This window comes from Megalobrama amblycephala, linkage group LG1, assembly GCF_018812025.1.
Source record: "Megalobrama amblycephala isolate DHTTF-2021 linkage group LG1, ASM1881202v1, whole genome shotgun sequence".
In the NCBI taxonomy this organism is placed as follows: Eukaryota; Metazoa; Chordata; class Actinopteri; order Cypriniformes; family Xenocyprididae; genus Megalobrama; species Megalobrama amblycephala.
This window is the reverse complement of record NC_063044.1, coordinates 62,220,255-62,241,082: the sequence shown is the minus strand read 5'-3', so window position 1 is coordinate 62,241,082 and position 20,828 is coordinate 62,220,255. Positions and strand designations below refer to the sequence as shown.

The 20,828-nt window shown below is 38.7% G+C and overlaps 2 protein-coding genes across 3 annotated transcripts in view; one reads left to right on the top strand and one right to left on the bottom strand.

The window, feature by feature from the left end:
• The window catches only part of taok2a (TAO kinase 2a), a 31,336-nt gene extending 30,364 nt beyond the window's left edge, over window positions 1–972 (bottom strand). For both annotated transcript variants that reach the window (XM_048207726.1, XM_048207733.1), the window contains exon 1: window positions 490–972. The gene's annotated coding sequence lies outside the window, so the exon portion shown is untranslated. The remainder of the gene's footprint in view (window positions 1–489) is intronic.
• A 7,000-nt stretch (window positions 973–7,972) lies between these two features.
• Window positions 7,973–13,098, top strand: zgc:123295 (uncharacterized protein LOC641564 homolog). Its single transcript, XM_048207714.1, has 6 exons — window positions 7,973–8,088; window positions 10,688–10,708; window positions 10,804–10,972; window positions 11,280–11,548; window positions 11,646–11,785; window positions 12,250–13,098. Exons 1-6 carry the CDS (start codon window positions 8,034–8,036, stop codon window positions 12,529–12,531), a joined length of 936 nt encoding a protein of 311 aa, XP_048063671.1. The 5' UTR covers window positions 7,973–8,033; the 3' UTR covers window positions 12,532–13,098.
• Window positions 13,099–20,828: the final 7,730 nt, after the last annotated feature.

The window sequence follows — 20,828 nt, the reverse complement described above, 5'->3', positions numbered from 1 at the left end:
TGGACTTTGTGTAGTGTGGAGCGCTTTTGTCGGCCTTGGAGCTGAATGAATTGTCAAGTGTGGTTAAAATGTATAAAAAGTTGCATACTATTGTATAAATGCTAATTAGGGATGGGGGCACAATCAGTTTCCGGTGTTCTGCTGGAAAGGGGGAAACTAAACAATAGAGAAACATCCCGGCTGTCTCTAAAAACCCAAAGAATGCATTTTGGGGAAAGAGAGGAAAAACAGTGTCCCTGATGCTTTTTTTAGTTAGGCAGCTCACTAGGTCTTGAGACACATGCACAAACTAGTGTTATGATTGTAGTACAAACCCTTGATTATATATTGTTATGATGGAAGATGTCCGGCTAGTTCATGACAGGCTCAAGATGAGCGTCTGTCAACAACAGAAAGTCTGAGTTAACGTGTCTTATCCAGCTATAATAAATGTCTCACAATCACTATTAGGTTTCAAACTCAAAAGTGCTTAAAAACAATGTGTCTTACCGTGGCGTGCTGCGATCCTCCTCTTTATTCCTTGTGAATAAACAGTTATCCGGCTTCCTCCGCAAATAACCGTGGCGTTTGCAGTTTTTTGCCCGATGCGACGTTTCAAATCAATACACGGTCCATTTTTCTACCAACGTCCGCCTTCTAACGTGCAGAAGAGCATAATTTATATATATGAATGTCCTAAAACTCTTTAGTGCCTATGAAGTCTTTATCTCACTCTCTCGCTAACGGTTCGTTAGCCAGCTAGCCAACTGTTTCCACTTTGAATACGGGCCGCGGCTGGTGTACCTGCTCGCCCGCTCCTGCGCCTATCATATTGCACAGTTACATCCGCACTTTTGATTCTCGATATGATTTGAAGACTAATTTTATTCTGTGTCTGACTGTCTTTCTATCTAACCCCCTTTTTTGTCCAGGAAACGCAAAATGGCTACGTGGGGCGGGAGCCAACCGGAAGGAAGGTCAAAATGCTGTGCCGTATGTTTCCGGTGAAGAGTGGCGTTGGGAATCTGCCATCTTGATAAGGGCAAAGTTTACAATGATGTACATACATAATGATAACTGATGTATACATTGCACAGCTTTAAGGTTTGGCATTAATTATAACACTGCTACATTAAACAGAGTACTCTTTTCAATAGAAGAGATGTATTCCTACCTTTCATGGTACATGTCAGCTTGTTGACTGAGTCATAAAACATTTTTAAAACTATAGGCCTACAAAAATAATGCTAATCTAAAACATAATTTTATGGCTGTCATTTTTGATTCAGGCAAATTAAATTTCCTAAACAAAATATAAAAATTTTATGGTGTCATCAACTATGGGAAAAGCTAGTGTTAAAATGTATTAAAATGGATATCTGGTTCCAGAAAACTTTATAGAGTAGTTGCAAGAATTGCTAAATGTATGTATATTATAAGAGATTCTGGCTCAAGATTACAGAAAAAAGTCAAGTCAATTCTCATTTGTTTATAGATCGCTTTACAATACAGATCGTTTAAAGGCAGCTTCACATGAATAAAGCTCTACAGAAGACAAAGTGTCATTATTCAATTCAATTCAAATTTATTTGTATAGCACTTTTCACGATACATATCATTTCAAAGCAGATTTACAGAGAATGCAAGTCAACATTACAATTTAGAGAATCTGGTATTGGAGGTGACTGTCCAATGTATGTGGTTTCAGAAATGTACATATAGGCTAATCATGCAGTTAGCTAACAATGTAATAATTTAGGCAATTTAATTTACAATCACTGTTAGCAGATTAATGATTACATGTTAACAATAATTAGGATATATAGAAATTTGGGAATGTGCATGTTGATCCAGATTTTGTGTCATCTGAAGTCCCGAGGTAAAACAGAAAAGCAATTGGAGAATAATTAGCGTAGCTGCTGTTCATAACATTAAGCAAATATAGTCATGTGCCTTTGATCTGATATAACTGGAGTACAAGGATATGAAATGCATTATGTCAACGCTCAGCTAAAGAGATGTGTCTTTAATCTAGATTTAAACTGGGTGAGGTACAACCAGAAGTCCAGAGTTTTGTGATCTTAAAGAGCGTGAAGGATTGTAGGGCGATAGAAGATCAGTTAGGAGCTAAACCATTTAGAGCCTTATAGGTCAGTAGTAATACTTTAAAATCGATACGGAACTTAATAGGTAACCAGATAGTGATGATAAAATTGGTGTTATATGATCATATTTTCTTGACCTGCTGAGAACTCTAGCAGCTGCATTTTGTACTAATTGTAGCTTGTTTATTGAGGAAGCAGGACAACCTAGTAATGCATTACAGTAATCTAGTCTAGACGTCATGAAAGCATGAACAAACCTTTCTGCATCAGAAATAGATAACATATTCCGTATCTTAGCAATGTTTCTGAGGTGGAAGAAGGCTGTTTTTGTAACATATGAAATATGATTTTCGAATGACAAGTTGCTGTCTAATATAACACCCAGGTCTTTAACTGTCGAGGATGGAGTAACAGCACATCCTTCTAAATGCAAATTGTAGTCTAAGAGATTCTGTGTACAGGTTTTTGGTCCAATAAGTAATACTTCAGTCTTATCTTTAGTGTTTCAGTGTCATTATTCAGGTCGGTTCAATAACAGTGTCAATGATAGTGTCATTAGCTTATTTTGTTCTCACCAGGATAGTGCCAGTGCAGTTAAAATGATAATATTACTAAATATGAAATGACATAGGGGTGAAATATTCTCCCTAAATGTACTAAGAAAGGCTTTTCTTAAGTAATACTTATACCATCTGTAAGGGCAAAGGTATATTGATGGGATTCAATCCGTCATGGCAAATGAACTGAAGCCGGTAGAATGACTAATGTTGTTACACTGATATGTTACACTAATATACCATTGAACTCTAAAGAGGGTGTCAATGTGAAGTTATTTTTTAACCATCTTTTGCTGCCTAAATTGATTACTAGTTACTGATAAATAATATTACCCAAGGCGCTGGGTGAGGGCCGGTATCGCTGGAGGCATGACCAGGTCCTCAAATCCATCAGCAAAGAGATTAAGGACAGCCGACATACCCAAGCTACAGCCAAGGCCATTCACTTCATCCGGGAAGGACAAAAGCCAGAGAAAGCATTGAAAAACTTCCAACACAGATCAGTCCAAGTTGAGACCTGACATCATCTTGGTCTCTGAGGCCATGAAACAACTGATCTTGCTGGAGCTGACAGTGCCCTGGAAGGAGAGGATGGAGGAGGCTCAAGAGAGAAAGAGGGAGAAATATCATGAACTGGACTGTCGGAGGAATGGATGGAGGACCAGGTGCATGCCAGTAGAGGTGGGCAGCAGGGGATTTGCCAGTCACTCCCTGAGCAAGGCCTACACGCTGGGCATAACAGGTGCTAACTGAAGAAGAGCCATAGGCAACAATGTGGAGGCAGCAGAAAAAGCATCCAGATGGCTCTGGGTGAAGAGGGGAGAGCCGTGGGGGCAGTAGAATGCCACTTGGACACAGGCCGGGGTCTGATCAGCCTCGGTCGGGTCGCCAGGATGAGGATGTCTGTTGTAAGACCCGAAACACCCAGTGACTCCTGGAAACAACACTGATGATGTGTCCAAGGTCTTGCATCAGAAGATGTTTCTGTAAAGTGTAACTACTAATAACTAATTTCCATCTTTATACAGTGGGGAAAATAATTATTAGATCCCCTGCTGATTTTGTAAGTTTGACCACTTACAAAGAAATGAAGGGTCTATAATTTTTATGGTAGGTTTATTTTAATGGATAGAAACAGAATATCAACAAAAAATCCAGAAAAAACACATTATATAAAGGTTATAAATTGACTTGAGGTTCAGTAGGTATTTGATCCCCTACCAACCAGCAAGAATTCTGGCTCCCACAGTTTGGTTATAAGCTCAAGTGGAACACAGATTAGTCCTGTCACTGTAAGAAAGTACTCCTATCTCCTAATGTCATCTTATTATGAGTATAAAAGAAACGAAAGTTCACAGAATCTGTCTCTTCCATTCCAACCTCTCCACCACCATGGGCAAGACCTAAGAGCTGTTAAAGGACGTCAGGGACAAGATTGTAGACCTGCACAAGGCTGGAATGGGCTACAAGACCATCGGCAAGAAGCTTGTTGAGAAGGAGACAACTGTTGGTGTGATTATTCAGAAATGGAAGAAATACAAAATAAGCATCATTTGCCCTCTGTCTGCAAGATCTCGCCTAATGAGGAAAGGATGGTCCTGAGAAAGGTGAGGGATCAGCCCAGAACTTCACAGGAGGAGCTTGTTAATGACTTCAAGGCAGTTGGGACCACAGTCACCAAGCAAACCATTGGTAACACACTACGCCTCAATGGATTGAAATCCTGCAGTGCCCGCAAGGTCCCCCTGCTTAAAAAGGCACATGGACAGGCCCGTCTGAACATCTAAATGATTCAGAGAAGGCTTGGGAGAAAGTGCTGTGGTCACATGAGACCAAAATTGAGCTCTTTGGCCTCGACTCGCTGTGTTTGGAGGAAGAGAAATGCTGACTATGACCCCAAAAACATCAGTCAAGCATGGAGGTGGATACATTGTTTCTCTGCTTTGGGTACAGGACGACTTCACCGCATTGAGGGGCCCATGGACGGGGCCATGTACTTTCAGCCAACACTTTGAAGATGGGTCATGGATGGGTCTTCCAGCATGACAATGACCCAAAATATACCACCAAACCTGGTGACAAACTACAAGAAACGTCTTACCTCTGTGCTTGCCAACAAGAGATTCTCCACCAAGTTTTGCTTGGGGATCAAATACTTATTTGACTCACTGAAATGCAGATCAATTTATAACCTTTTCCCTTTTTTTACATTTTTTATGGATTTTTTGCTTGATATTATGTCTATCCGTTAAAATAAACCTACCATTAAATTATAGACCCTTTATTTCTTTGTAAGTGGTCAAACTTACAAAATCAGCAGGGGATCAAATAATTATTTTCCCCCACTGTAACTTTTGAGGATATTTCTGTGGGTATTTTATCCCAAATAAATGATGGGGACATAAAAATGCACTGCGCTGAGGCTTTGCACTCAAAAAAAAAAAAAAAAAAAAAAAGATTTTTTGATGCTGTTCAGTTTATTTAAACAATTTATTTTGATTCAACACCATTGTATCAGGTTTCTGGTTTAAATGTGATTGATTCATGTTAAATTGACTTGAAACGATTACTGTTTGACTTAACCTGATGTTTTCATATTGGAATAACATGTTTCAATCAAGTAAACCCAACCAGGACTCAATCAAACAGGATTTTCACTTCCCATCATGCTTTGCAAAGGGGCTGAACTAGGAGTGTAAATGTTGAAATAAAGTGTTATTTTAAGCAGTTTTTAGGAAGATGAGAAAATGGAAAGACTTTTTAATGTTTACTGTTCTATTATGTTGGTATTTAAAAGTTTCTGTTAATTAATAGTTTTAGGGCTACCATTGTGGTGAACTGTTGCACTTGTGCTTGGGTTGAGGACCTGCTAACAAAATTTCAAATTACTTTAATAAGAAAGTAATCACTGTGGTAGTGCTCTGAGTTGCATTTTCCAAAAGCATTGTAAGCCTATGTTGATTGTAAACCATTGCCACCAATGGATTTATGATCAATTTAGGCTTTACAATGTTTTTGGTTAAGGCAACTTAGGATGAATCCAGTATCACATCTAGATTTCTAACACAAAACATCACAAAAGTTATATAAATCACAAAATTAAACAAGAAGAATTAATTGTAAAAATCAATGTATATGAAAACAATTTATTTTTTATTTATTTATTTTCCAAAGCATTGCAAATTTGTTGGGCTGACACTATTAAATTAAGCTGTGCCCAACCATAGTAAATAAGTTGAATCAACCTTAATAGATGAAGTTGACCCAACGTAAGTACATTAAATTGGAATAACAGAATTGCATAATGTTGAAATAAAGCAACTTAATCATGTGGAAATCCTTTCCATGATTTTTTATGTTTGTTCAAAGAGTTATTTTTTTGAGTGTGGTTCATAAATATGATGTAATCAATAAACAAATGTTCATTACCACTGAACTTTTAAAAAGTGACAGTACATTCACTGATACTATATCGCCCTGTGTATGAGCTGATGGTGGTTTACCTCAAAAGAGTATATTATATGTGTGTATATATGACATTAAATGAGCATGTGTTGTTTCCACGGTTGTCTTTTCACTTTACAGTCAGAAAAAAAGGTACAGTGCCGTCACTGGGGCGGTACCCTAAGGTACAAAGGTAAAAAGGTACATCTTTGTACCTTACTTACCCCTAAATGGTGCATATTCGTACCTTAAAGGTACATATTAGTACTTTTAAAGTGCATATTTGTACCTTAAAGGCACATATTAGTACCTTAAAAGGTACATATTAGTACCTTTTTACCTTTGTACTTTAGGGTACCGCCCCAGTGACAGCACTGTACCTTTTTTTCTGACAGTATTTGTTCCAGAAGCTTGCTTCTGCCACAGAATAAAAAACAAAAAAAGGTAACTGCCACTTTTTCACTAATCTGACTTTTTTATCACAATATCTCACAATTTTGCCTTTTTTCCCCAGAATTGTGAGATATCATTTATAATTTCTTAGCAATAATCAAACTTCTGGTACAAGAAAATAGTGGCATTCTTTGGAAAAATGACATGTGCAGTTGATTGTACAGTTCATCACCTCTCACATATATACCTTTAATGACATGACATCATCTCCCAGGGCTTAAGGGCTTAAAAAAACATTCTGGGTTGTCCATCGTAATAAAACCGGTAAAACTAGATCACTGAACAAGCAATAAAACACATCTAAATGATAGTAAATAAATTATAGGAAAATAAAAGTATTTATTTTTTATTTTATTTATTTAAACTGTTCATGACTCCACTGTTCTTCTTTCATATATTCTCTTTGCCCTAATGAACTCACCAGCAAAACTTTTATCTTTGAAACTCAACACAAATATGTTCTTTATGCATGAATATACATTACCATTTCTAAAGTCTGCATGGGCTCAGAAAGATTTTTTGTTTTACTACTAAACTGATAAAAGGTGACAGTAAAGAAAATATTTCTATTCCAAATAAATGCTGTTCTTTTGAACTTTCTATTTATTAAACAATTTTGGAAGTATCATTGTTCCCACAAAATATTAAGCAGCACAACTGTTTTCAACATTTAAAATAGTTTCTTGAGCAGCAAATCAGCATATTAGAATGATTTCTGAAGGATCATGTGACACTGAAGACTGGAGTAATGATGCTGAAAATTCAGCTTTTTCATCACTGGAATAAATTACAACTTAAAGAGATATTAAAATTGTAATAATATTTCACAATATTGCTGTATTATTAGTGATCAAATAAATTCAGCCTTGGTGAATAGAGTAAAGAGGTAATGAGACAGTGTTGTATCTTTCTGTTTGATACCAGCACAAATTAATTTTAAAATCATGATTAAAATAAGAGACTAAGAGTCTTAGACTCACTTGATAACTTTATTGTTTATTTAATATGTCCATTAAGAGGCAGAGGCAAACAGGGAGGTTGATGAGAGCAAAAAGGATAATTGCTACCAAAAAAGATAATAATACCAAATAAAGGAAATTGAAGACTTTTGTGTATTACAATATATATTAAATGCAGTTTGCTCATCCAGTATGCTATTTATTTATATTTTTATTTATTTATTTATTTATTTTTGGTCCTAAATCGCAAGTGACAAAATGTAAATCAATTTAGAGACAATTGAAACGTATAATGTGTTAACCTGTAGTAAAGCGACTTGAAAGCGAACTGAAAGACACTCAATAAGTGATCCATAAAACACCTCTAAAGGTGACCGGGGTGTGTGCTGTAATAAAGGCACCTGAAAAAGTTGAGTCAGAGACTCATGGTGGTGGGGGCTGAGAACTCATGATAAACACACAATAGCTGATTTACATCTCATTAGAGAGCTGAGGGTAGAGGTTACAGCAGTCAGAACACAGACCAGAGCATTAGTATGAAGTTTAACACAGCTTTGAGTGTTGCTGGAGCCTTACTTCTCAACATAGCAGGTAAGATCTTACTAAAGTCTATAAAATTAAGTGTAAGTTTAATAATGTTTAAATGGTTTAATAATGACAAGCCAATTTAACTGAAATGAAGGACCTCTGTAACACACACACCAATACCTGAAATGGCTTTTACACTTGACTGAATTTAGGTTTGTCATGATTGTAAACACCTTTTGATCTGAAGGCTTATGCTTAAGGGTTGTTGAGATAAAATATACATTGTGCTTTTTATATTAATTTCTTTACAAATGTAAAATGTATTTATATCGCCTACTATTCTATTTTAATATGAATATAGGGATATAGACAAAGGATAGCAACTTTAAAGAAGCTAAATTGTTTAAAAATGTGGAAAGCAGTGACGATAATAAAGAATGAGTAACGCCCAAACATTCAACTATCTTTTTATACTTCTCTTTTACTATTGTAAAAATAATAACATTAATGATTGATATTTGAAAGATATTTGAATTATAGATATTTCATTTAAAATCAGCATTAGCTATAAACAATCAAGATTATTTTCCATACTCTAATAAATAATGGTTTCAAAGTAGGTTTTTACGGTGGCAGTAGTGCACTCAACAGATGAAAATTTAAAAACTGGTTCTATCTATCTATCTATCTATCTATCTATCTATCTATCTATCTATCTATCTATCTATCTATCTATCTATCTATCTATCTATCTATCTATCTATCTATCTATCTATCTTTCTATTTTCGACCATTTTCGTTGTGGTGTTAACTTATGTTTGCTGTTTAAATTTCGCAATATAGGGAATATAGGGAGCTATTAAAGAGTTTGGCTGGTGTTGTCACGCTGAGGTTCAGATGAAAGGTTCAAACAGGTTTCTACAAACAAAAAGGTCCTTTAATAAAACAAACTCAGATAAGCCAATGACAAGAAGGAAACGTAACTGTTTTTTCACACACAAAAAAAAAAACGGACAACGAATGAGAACTCCACAGAAACTACATAGTGATGAAGAGACAATGACGAAAAGTTAATATGTGTCCCATGGCAATTAACGATTGGCAGGAAACTAGAACAAAGGAAACATGTGACTGAAGACAAACCAACTAAAAGTCCATGAAAATGAATCTAAACACAGACTGTGACAGGTGTGAGATAAACGGTCTCAGGCTAAATGCTATAAGACAAAGGAAATAGTGGTTGATTTTAGCAGATTTCCTCAGCAAGTGGTACAAGTGAATATACAAGAGTCAGAAATTGAGATTGTAACCAGTTATAAGTATCTGGGTGTATATTTAAACAACTCAACTGGTCTAATATATGATACAAAGAAGGGTCAAAGTCGTAATCATTTGTTAAGGTGACTGAGATCTTTCGAGGTCAAGTACTATTTAAGACCTTCCATGACTCTGTAGTCTCATCTGTGATCTTATTCTGTATATTTAAGCACCTATGCTAACAGGATACAGTATTCACATTCACATAAGCACACTGTAAACCCGAATAAGTTGGCAAAACTCAAAACGTTTGAGGCAATCAGTTGCTGCAAAATTTTTAAGTTAAGAAATTCAAAGTTTAAGTAAGCAGAACTGGCAGATTTTTATTTTGTACTAATATACATTTGAATTGTTCTTAACTTGAAATGTTTGAGTAGACTAATTCATACATTTAACTTAAAATTTTCATGAAACCTCAATGTGAACATTTTATTAAACTTAGCTATGACAAGCTAATTCAGAAAACGCTAACTTGCTAACATGTTAACAATAGCATGGTACAGCACTTGCTGAACGAGTGCAACAATATACGGTAAAGCATTTATACTTGCTTGCTTTCAAACTAAGCCACATTCAGTTAAACTTAAGTTCGTCTAAATTAAGGAAATTAAGAAATAAGTTCATGAAACTCAAAACAATGAAACAGTTCAGTTTACTTAAAATATATCAGTTCTGTGAACTTGAAAGAAAAAGAAAGTTCTAAATACTCATAAAAGTTAATTTGACTGAACTAATTTGTTCAATTTATGTTTGTCCTACTCAAACCAATTAATTATTTTGAGCGTTAGGGTTTACAGTGCAGCATAGTAATGAAAATACATCATAAACCAACAGAATCTTTGACAACAAAAGCTTTTATTAAGCAGCATAAAATACTTTAATACTAAAAAAAAAAAAAAAAAAAAAAAAAAATCAAACATGACACACTGTGTTGATAAATTTTCCTTTGGGTGTAAATTTGATTCCATAAATTAGATGTATTATATTTTGTAGTTCTCAGTCACATCTCCCCATAACCATTTTATAACTTATGGCCATTTTTTAATCAAATATTAAATCCAGTAACCCAGAAATTACTGTAATTTCTGTATTGAGATGCTGCAAAGGAGCCTGTAGTTACACTACTACTTAGTATGGTACAGGCCTAATTTAGCTCCCAGGACGAACAAGTTCAGTTACTCATGACAATGCATCATTTTAACACTTTTTAGTTAATGTTGAGGTATTATCTTGATTCATACCAATGGTATGTACTAACACAATGAGGTCGCAGGCAACACAAACAAACCAGTTTATCAGCTCTGTGTGTGTTTATCCAAATATTTGGTCTCTGTCTCCCTGACAGGTTCTCTCTGCCAGTTAGATGGTAAGTTGTTAATGACCATAAAACTCTTTTTCTACATTTATTTATTTATAGGGGATTTTAATTTAGAATTCAAACATTTTCTTTCCTATAATCAGTATGTGGTCAAGCTCCCCTCAACAACAAGATTGTTGGAGGACAAAATGCAGCGGCAGGGTCCTGGCCGTGGCAAGTCAGCATTCAAAGTGCCAGCTTTGGAGGCCATTTTTGTGGCGGGAGTCTGATTAATAAAGACTGGGTTTTGTCTGCTGCTCACTGCTTCCAGAGGTATTCAAGTTTGATGGGTTAGTTCACCCAAAAATGAAAATTCTGTCATCAGTTACTCACTCTTTTGTTGTTCCACAAAAAAGTCTTCAGAGTTCACAACTTCAGAGTTTTGGGTGAATAGGCTTTCAATGGAGGGACAGAAATCTCAGATTTCATTAAAAATATCTTCATTTGTGTTTCGTAGATGAATGAAAGTCTTGTAACAACACGATTTTCATTTTTGGTGGAACTAACCCTTTAAATACAACTCAAGACACAATTATAAATTGATCACATTGGAATTAAAACTGACTTTACCTCTTTACAGTTCCTCCCTGGGTACCATTGAGGTCTACCTAGGACTTCAGAGCCAATCAGGCTCAAACCCTAATCAGGTATACAGGACAGCGAGTCAAGTCATTAACCATCCTTACTATAACAATCCTAGCGATGACAACGACATAGCCCTGCTCCAGCTCTCTTCCTCCGTGACTTTCTCTGATTATATTAAGCCAGTCTGTTTGGCTGCTGCTGGTAGTACATTTGCTGCAGGTTCAGAGAGCTGGGTCACTGGATGGGGAGCGCTACAGTCTGGAGGTGAGTGAATACTTACTTGTAAATTCTGTAAAGCTCAACAATTTACTGTAAATATCTATTAAATTACATTGAAATTGTCCTCTCATCCATGTCACAGGCACAGCTCCTGACATTCTGCAGGAGGTGATGATACCAATTGTGAGCAACAGCGACTGTAATAATGCTTATGGAGGTGGCATCACAAGCAATATGATGTGTGCTGGATTGTTGAATCAGGGAGGGAAAGATGCATGTCAGGTATGACATCAACCATTCATTTGAACCTTTTTAAATTTATATGTTACAAAAAAATGACCCAATGACCCTAACCCAAACATTAAAACTCAAAATATGACACAAAATATCTCAAAAGTTGCAATAGTCTTTTCCTGAAGCGGCTTCTCAAACAAGAAGAAATGTAGGTTGGGACTTGATTTTTGTGGTTTGCTAATGCTGTGATCTCATGTGAGTGAAATGTCAGGCCAGTAAACACATCATCAGAGAAGAGAAAAGATGTTGCCGCAAGTGGAAGGGGAAGTTATTTTGATTAAAGGTTACAAGGGCACATGAATAAAAAAATTAAAAAAAATGCACAGAGAAAATCATTTATAATAAACACTGCAATATTCATAAAAATAAGAATTGTTAATTTTGATTTCATGATTTTGATTTAACAGTTAACTGTATATTTTCAGATATAAATGTTGTGTTTATCAATGCAGGGAGACTCTGGAGGTCCAATGGTCAGTAGGAACGGCTCTCTGTGGATTCAGTCTGGCATTGTGAGTTTTGGTATAGGATGTGCTAACCCCAAATATCCTGGTGTGTACGCCCGAGTGTCTCGTTACCAGGACTGGATCAACTCTTACATGGAAAGCAACCAGCCTGGATATGTCTCCTTCACTTCCGATGGATTCAGAAGCTCACCTAACCTGCTTTTATTTTCCATTTCTCTCACATTCTCCATTATTCCTTTCATATGCTCTGTGTTTCTCTCTTCATAGAGATTATTTGAATGACAACACTCAGGGTTCTTTGATTAAAAAACAAATGTACTGTACAAGTTCTCATATGTGAAGAGAGCAGGTATATTGTTATATTGTCATTTCGTATATTTTTAAATTATAAAGAATAATCTTGGAAAGCTACTCTTATGATTGAGTTTTTACATTTAAAGATGGTGCACTAATGAAGTATGTGCAAGCATGTGCCCACAGAATGTTTGAATAATGAAGGTGCAATTTATGATATTTGGCCTTTGAGACACATAATTCTTTGAAGCTAATTATTTTCCTCACTTTGGGTCAGAACTGATATTTAGAGACTATATAAAAGACTACTGAATTTATTTTGACTAGTTGTATTTCACTGCAAATGCACTGAAGCCACTTTTGTATTGGTAATTATTTACAATAACACTCAATCTGTCTGAATATCTGTAATTAAAGCATGTGTGCCTTGGAATGATCAGAGATATTGGTTATTGAAAATTAAATGATCTTTAAACAGTTACCATGTTGTAGTCAGTTTAACAAAACTATAGATGTCCATTTCCGCCTCATGATTTCTTGTAATTGTGATTTTATATCTTACAGTGTGACTTCAAATTTGTCTCATTCTTTCCCAGTAGCAGAAGAGGCTGAAGCATGAATTACATAAACCTTTTTGCTATTGGAGATTGTTAATGCACATGTAAGTTCATATATTGATTAACATACATTTCTTTTATGGTTTATAAACATTCTCTCTCCATTAGGGGGTCCATCTCTATACCCATTGAGGGGTAAACATTAGGGGGCAGTTGTGAGAGTTGGATGTGGGTTCAATTCTTAATAGACTCCCCAGGTGCTGCCCACTGGGCGTGTGTGCCCACGGCTTGCAGTGTGTGTGTTCACTACACACTGCTCCTAATGTGTGTGCATTAACTTGGATGAGTTAATTGCAGAGGACAAATTCTGAGTATGGGTTACCATACTTGGCCTTCACTTCACTTTGGAAAAAAAAAAAAAAAGTACAGTCCCTGTTCCAAATGGAACCCTAATCCCTTGCGTTCTTCCTCCGAGCCCACATTTTGCGACGTAATGCCGCTTGGCAAATCGACTGCAAAAGGGGTGTTCTCGAGCACCCTTCTGAAACCTAAAATGACAAACGGGACACCCTACTGTCTTTTGGGCTTAACACACATGTGCCATTTGGGGCAGGGAAAATTATTTCCTGCAAGAGACTGATGCCATCTAGTGGCAACATAATACCCACACTATACACTCAACCACTCACATAGTCTAGTTATGGAAGCTTGTTTCCGCCACGGGAAAAAAAAAAAAAGAGTTTATATCTCACAATTCTAAGAATAAAGTAAAATTGTGAGTTATAAACTCCCAGGATACAAGAAAAAAGTCAGAAGTGTAAGAGAAAATTATATTTTTTATTTTTTATTTTGTGGTGAAAACAAGCTGCTTTATAGACCTACTTCCATTATACCTTGCCACCAATAGCTGGAGTAAAAAGTGTGACAACTAGCCCCAATTTCACATGTGTTAAGTAGGCCTAATAATATGTGATTGACATAGGAGTGTATAAAATTAGTAACTTGCCATACAAGTGACTCAAAATGTGTTAAATTCTTACATATCAGTCTGTGAGTTTAGGGACAACACTAGTTGTGTTAATTTTGACACGTTCATTGAGTCAATGATTTTAACACAGTGAATGTGTCAGGAAGGTTAACCAGAGGTGTAGTCAAGACCAGACACTCCAAGACTGAGACCAAGACCATTCAAGAGGGAGGTTAATGAGATAATTAATTCATTAATCAAGTAGTGATGAACACCTGCTGTTAACAGGCAGAATCATTTAAGGAAAGAGGAAAACACCTGTGCTACTTCTGAACATGAAGATCAAATTTGGAATGGTCTCTTTGTCAAGTCCAGTCAAAAAACATCACTTACACATCAGTGCTTGTGTTTTTTTTAAAATTATTATTATTTTTTTTTAAGATTTATTTTTTGCTGTTTTTGCCTTTATTATGATAGGACAGTGATTAGACAGGAAGCGAAGTGGGAGAGAGAGAGGGGGACGGGATCGGGAAAGGATCACGAGTCGGAACACAAACTCGGGTCGCCCGAAGTGCATTGGCGCTACATGTCGGAGCGCTGCCCATGAGGCCATCGGCGCAGACAGTGCTTGTGTTTTGGGACAACACTTGTGTTAATTTTGACACATTCATTATGTTAAAGGTGCCCAAGAATGCTTTTTCACAAGATGTAATATAAGTCTAAGGTGTCCCCTGAATGTGTCTGTGAAGTTTCAGCTCAAAATACCCCATAGATTTTTTTTAAATTCATTTTTTTAACTGCCTATTTTGGGGCATCATTAACTATGCACTGATTTTTTCAGCACGCCGCCCCTTTAATTCGCGTGCTCTCTGCCACACGAGCTCTCGATTATATTACAGCACATTTACAAAGTTCAAACAGCTAATATAACCCTCAAATGGATCTTTACAAGATGTTCGTCATGCATGCGGCATGCATGCTTCGAATTATGTGAGTAAAGTATTTATTTTGATGTTTATATTTGATTCTCTATGAGTTTGAGGCTATGCTCTGTGGCTAACGGCTAATGCTACACTGTTGGAGAGATTTATAAAGAATGAAGTTGTGTTTATGAATTATACAGACTGCAAGTGTTTAAAAATGAAAATAGCGGTGACTCTTGTCTCCGTGAATTCAGTAAGAAACGATGGTAACTTTAACCTCATTTAACAGTACATTAGCAACATGCTAACAAAACATTTAGAAAGACAATTTACAAATATCACTAAAAATATCATGCTATCATGGATCATGTCAGTTATTTTTTGCTCCATCTGCCATTTTCGCTGTTGTTCTTGCTTACCTAGTCTGTTGATTCACCTGTGCAGATCCAGACGTTACTGGCTGCCCTTGTCTAATGCCTTTCATAATGTTGGGAACATGGGCTGGCATATGCAAATATTGGGGCGTACACCCGACTGTTACGTAACAGTCGGTGTTATGTTGAGATCCGCGTGTTTTCCGGAAGTCTTTTAAACAAATGAGATTTACATAAGAAAGAGAAAGCAATGGAGTTTGAAACTCAATGTATGTCTTTTCCATGTACTGAACTCTTGTTATTCAACTATGCTGAGGTAAATTCAAATTTTGAATCTAGGGCACCTTTAATGATTTTAACACAGTTAATGTGTCAGGAAGATGATCTGTTGTTAACAAGCAGAATCAAAGGAGAAAATCTAAATTTTAAGTCACCATCATGGAGATCAGAGTTTGCTTTAGTTGGGCTCTTGACCCTTGACTTTTTTATATTACATTTTGTTTGGGCGGTTGTAACTGAGTTCTCAACAATGTGAATCTCAACAATGGTGAAAATAATAAAGCATGTTGCAGTGCATTCTGGGTGCCACCAATCAAAATTCATCCATGGCTCCCATCATGCATTGCTGCATTAATAAATTATGAGCTGAATTGTCTTAGTAATTTTCTTTATTCCCACTATTTTATTTTTTTTCTGTTTTAATGTGACTTTTTAGTAACTTGTTTTCTAATGATCAGAGTTGATCTGTTTATCAGTTGTTGAGATTCATACGCTGATTCATGATGTCATGGTGTGTGTGCCTAAAATAAAGATTTTTTTTTATTATTCAGAACAAATTTTGAGAAATCATTTGGATTATATTAAATCTTCATCTGTACAGTCACAGTGCTGCTGTAATCAATAATGTAAATCTCTAAATGAGTTCAGTGATTCAGGTCAAATAATGATTATGTGAAAACATAACCAACACCACCTGATCATCTTTCATCTTTGCTTGTCTGGATGTTATAACTCAGTTACAACCGCCCAAACAAAGTCTAATATCTAAAATCTAATGTCAAGGGTCCCCATGATGGGGACTTAAAAATTTTAATTTTCTCCTTTGGTGATTCTGCTTGTTAACATCAGACATCTTCAATAATGGTCAGTCATCACTCAATTAATCACGTAATTATCTCAACTTTAGCACTGCTTCAGTGTTCATTTAACACTGGAGCTTTTGTTGTGTGGGTGGAATAAACATATGGCAGGACTTTCTGACCTCTGGACTTTACACCTCTGCTTGTGGAGTTGTTTAATCCTCCTCTGCTGAGATCTTCAGAGATGTAATGTATTTTATCTTCAGTTAATTTCATTTAAGGCTGTGACTGAATTCAGTTGTAGTTCATGGGTTTCTGCTAATCTCCTTTTTTCTGTTCTTCCAGTGATTCTGTTTGTTAACAGCAGGTGTTTGTCATTAATGTTCAATAGTCACATGATTAATTAACTGTCTTGATTGAATGGTCTTGGAAGGTCTTGTCTTGACCACACCTCTGGTCTTGAATGGTCTTGGTTTTGGAGGTCTGGTCTTCACCTCTAAAAATGAACATGTGTAAGATGTAAGATGAAATTAAGATGTGTAAATGTGTAATATTAACACATTACTGTTTTGGATGCTGTGAACAAATACACAGGTTGTGTTAATTTTAAAACTACACATAATATGTGTAAAACAATTGAATTCTTTCAACACATTTTTATGCAATATTGACACAAAATGTGTAAACTAGAGTGCTACACATGTGTAGTTTATACAGTGCAGGAGTCATACTTCTCAACATAATAGGATAACAGGCCAGATCTTAAAATAACGTTGTTTAATTGTAATTTTGTTTACATTTACTCTTATTTTATTTTTAATTTATCTTTATTTAACCAGGAAGTCTCATTGAGATTTAAAATCTCTTTTACAAGAGAGACCTGGCCAAGGTAACAACCAAACATTAAGACAAATTATGTTGGTCTATAATATATCACATATAGAACACTTTTTTTTATTGTCTTTGTAACACCTAAAATTAATACCTTAAACAAATGGTACCTCTTTGTTAAAAACTAAGAATCATATAGAGCAATAACATGACAATATTTAAAATAAATGGAATCATTTATGAACACCATAGTTTGAATTATTTTTCTTAGCATGACTGATTTGTTTTTAATGTCTAAATATATTTAATATCCCAGCTAACAAAATTTTGTTATAAGAATGTTCTCCAAATATTCAGTGTTGGTTCTGAGAACGTAAAAACTGTCCAGTTTTCATAAAGTTAGAGGAATGTGTTTTAAAAGGTATGACGTTCCTCAAACGTTCTTTCAACTTTTAAAATTCAACATTCTAGGAACGTTGATTTGTAACATTCCAAGAACCTAAAAATATCCAGTTTTTCTTAATGTTAGTAGAATGTTATTTAAAGGTTAGTATGATGTTCCTGAAACATTCTCTCAATCATTTAAACATCTGCTGTGAACAAGCACTAAAAGAAAGAGAAATAAAAACGTCTCGGTTACAAAGGTAACCCTCGTTCCCTGAAGGAGGGAACAGAGACGTACGTCGGACAGACCGACGAATAGGAATCTCGCTAGATTCCTATTCGGCCAATCTACTTCGAGTGTAACTAAAACGAGCCAATGCACATTGGCATGCAATCATATGCATCAGCTGCTCGCCTCGCAGCGCGGGTATATAATGAGCAGCAGGTGCATTGCATCTTCAGATTTTCGCTGAGGAGCCGAACTGGATAGGCGGCAGCATCAGCGCGGTACAGCGACTGTGGCGACGGGACGTACGTCTCCGTTCCCTCCTTCAGGGAACGAGGGTTACCTTTGTAACCGAGACGTTCCCATTCAGTCGGTCACATTCGACGTACGTCGGACAGACCGACGAATAGGAATCCCTACCAAAGCGCCACAGGAGCTGCCCCCTTCCAGCGCTCTGTTGTAAGCCACCTGAACCCCCTTGCCTGAGGATGGTGGGACAGGGCTAACACAGAGAGAGTCGATCACTGCTGTTCCCCAAAACCCATTCAGTGAGACTATTGGATAACGCTGGGAAAGCGTACCCTTTCACTGGGAAAGGAACGCTGCGGAAGCCACATCCTTCCCCGAAGGAGTTATGTGGAGAAGTACATATGGACTAACCCTGTAGGGCTGTGCTACATATGGAAGAGCTGGGGTGACTCCAACCCGATGAAGGGTAGGTTCTCCCAGAGGGAAAGACACGGGCTTTGTTTAGGAGCAACCGTGGAACCAACCATATGGGATCCCCGTAGGGTCACACATATGGAACCCAGCCTAAACCCGGTTCTCAAGGATACAACGGAGTATAGGCCTGGCGCCAGACGCTCTGCCACGTCGGCTGCCGAAGGGATATCGGAGGACTCGACAGGGTCTGCCTTGTAGGGACTCTCTAGAGAAAAGCAGCGCATGTAGCGCAGCAAGCCGACACTAAGCCGGGGCCTCTCTGTGCCTCTGACCTGTGGCGAGAACACGGGAGGAGACCGGCTCGACACGAAGGCTATAGTATCTAGCGAACGTGTTAGGTGTCGCCCAGCCCGCAGCTCTACAAATGTCTGTCAGCGAGGCGCCACGAGCCAGCGCCCAGGAGGATGCGACACCTCTCGTGGAGTGAGCATGCAACCTGAGCGGGCAGGGCACGCCCTGAGCTTGGTAAGCCAGGGCGATGGCATCCACTATCCAGTGGGCCATCCTCTGCTTGGAGACAGCCTTTCCCTTCTGCTGGCCTCCATAACAGACAAAGAGCTGGTCTGAGGTCCTGAGGCTTTGGTTCTGTCTATGTACTGTCGCAAAGCGCGAACTGGACAGAGCAAAGCCAGGGCTGGGTCTGCCTCCTCCGAGGGCAACGCTTGCAGGCTCACCACCTGGTCCCTGAAGGGAGTGGTAGGAACCTTGGGCACATAGCCAGGCCGGGGTCTTAGTACCACATGGCTATCACCCGGCCCGAACTCCAGGCACGATTCGTCGACCGAAAATGACTGCAGGTCCCCTACCCTCTTGATGGAGGCCAATGCAACCAGCAGCAAAGTCTTCATAGACAGAATCTTTAAGTCTGCCGATTGCAAAGGCTCAAAGGGAGCAATCTGAAGTGCTCTTAGCACCAGAGCGAGGTCCCAAGAGGGTATGGAGGGGGGACGAGGAGGATTTAACCGTCTCGCCCCCCTAAGGAACCTGACGACCAGGTCGTGCTGACCAACAGATTTGCCATCTATGTGGTCGTGGTAAGCGGAGATAACAGCAGTATGGACTTTGAGGGTGGAGGGGGACAGCCTACGCTCCAACCCTTGCTGCAAGAAGGAAAGCACGACTCCGATCGAGCATCTTCGGGGGTCTTCTCAGCGAGAAGAGCACCACTCGACGAACAGGTTCCACTTCGAGGCGTAAGCACGTCTCGTAGACAGTGCACGTGCCGAAGTGATGTGTTAAGTACCTCAGGGGGTAAGTCACCTAGAACCTCCGCGTCCCGTCCAGGGACCAGACATGGAGTTTCCAGAGGTCTGGATGCGGGTGCCAAAGAGTGCCCCGTCTCTGAGAAGAAGGTCCTTCCTCAGAGGAATGGGCCAGGGAGGGCTGTCGCAAGGAGTGAAAGTTCTGGGAACCAGGTCTGGTTGGACCAATAGGGCGCAACTAAGAGGACCTGCTCCTCGTCCTCCCTGACTTTGCACAGGGTCTGTGCAAGTAGGCTCACTGGGGGAAACGCATATTTGCGAAGGCCCCGGGGCCAGCTGAGTGCCAGTGCGTCTGTCCCGAGTGTTCCCTCGGACAGGGGGTAAAACAACTGGCAGTGGGAGGTTTTCCGGTGAGGCAAACAGGTCTACCTGAGCCTCTCCGAACTCTCTCCAGATCAGCTGGACCACCTGGGGGTGGAGTCGCCACTCTCCTGGCAGCTCAGCTCGTGATAGCTCGTCGGCCACATGGCTGAGCACACCAGGGACAAGAATGGCACGAAGCGACCTCAGACGCTTCTGACTCCAGAGGAGGAGATGGCGGGCGAGTTGCGACATGCGACAGGAGCGTAGACCGCTTGATGGTTGATGTACGCAACGGTCGCAGTGTTGTCCGTACGGACCAGTACATGCTTGCCCCGTAGCGGCCCTTTGAGGCGGCTCAGAGCAAGACGTACTGCTAGCAACTCGAGGCAATTGATGTGCCAATGCAGATGGGGTCCCGTCCAAACCCCTGACACTGCATGCCCGTTGTACGTGGCACCCCAGCCGGTGGCAGAAGCATCTGTGAATACCACAGCATGCCGGGACACTTGTTCTAGGGGCACTCCTGCCCGGAGAAACAAAGGGTCCGACCACGGACTGAAGGCTTGGCGGCACTCCTGAGTGATTGGCACCCGGAACGTGCCGCGTTGCCACGCCCATCTCGAGACTCGGCCGTGAAGCCA

Excerpts from the sequence above, each read along its gene's own strand:
- zgc:123295 (XM_048207714.1), top strand. The coding sequence starts at position 8,034 with ATGAAGTTTAACACAGCTTTGAGTGTTGCTGGAGCCTTACTTCTCAAC. Across the intron at positions 10,709-10,803 it reads TTCTCTCTGCCAGTTAGATG|TATGTGGTCAAGCTCCCCTC; the intron begins GTAAGTTGTTAA and ends TCCTATAATCAG. Across the intron at positions 10,973-11,279 it reads GCTGCTCACTGCTTCCAGAG|TTCCTCCCTGGGTACCATTG; the intron begins GTATTCAAGTTT and ends ACCTCTTTACAG.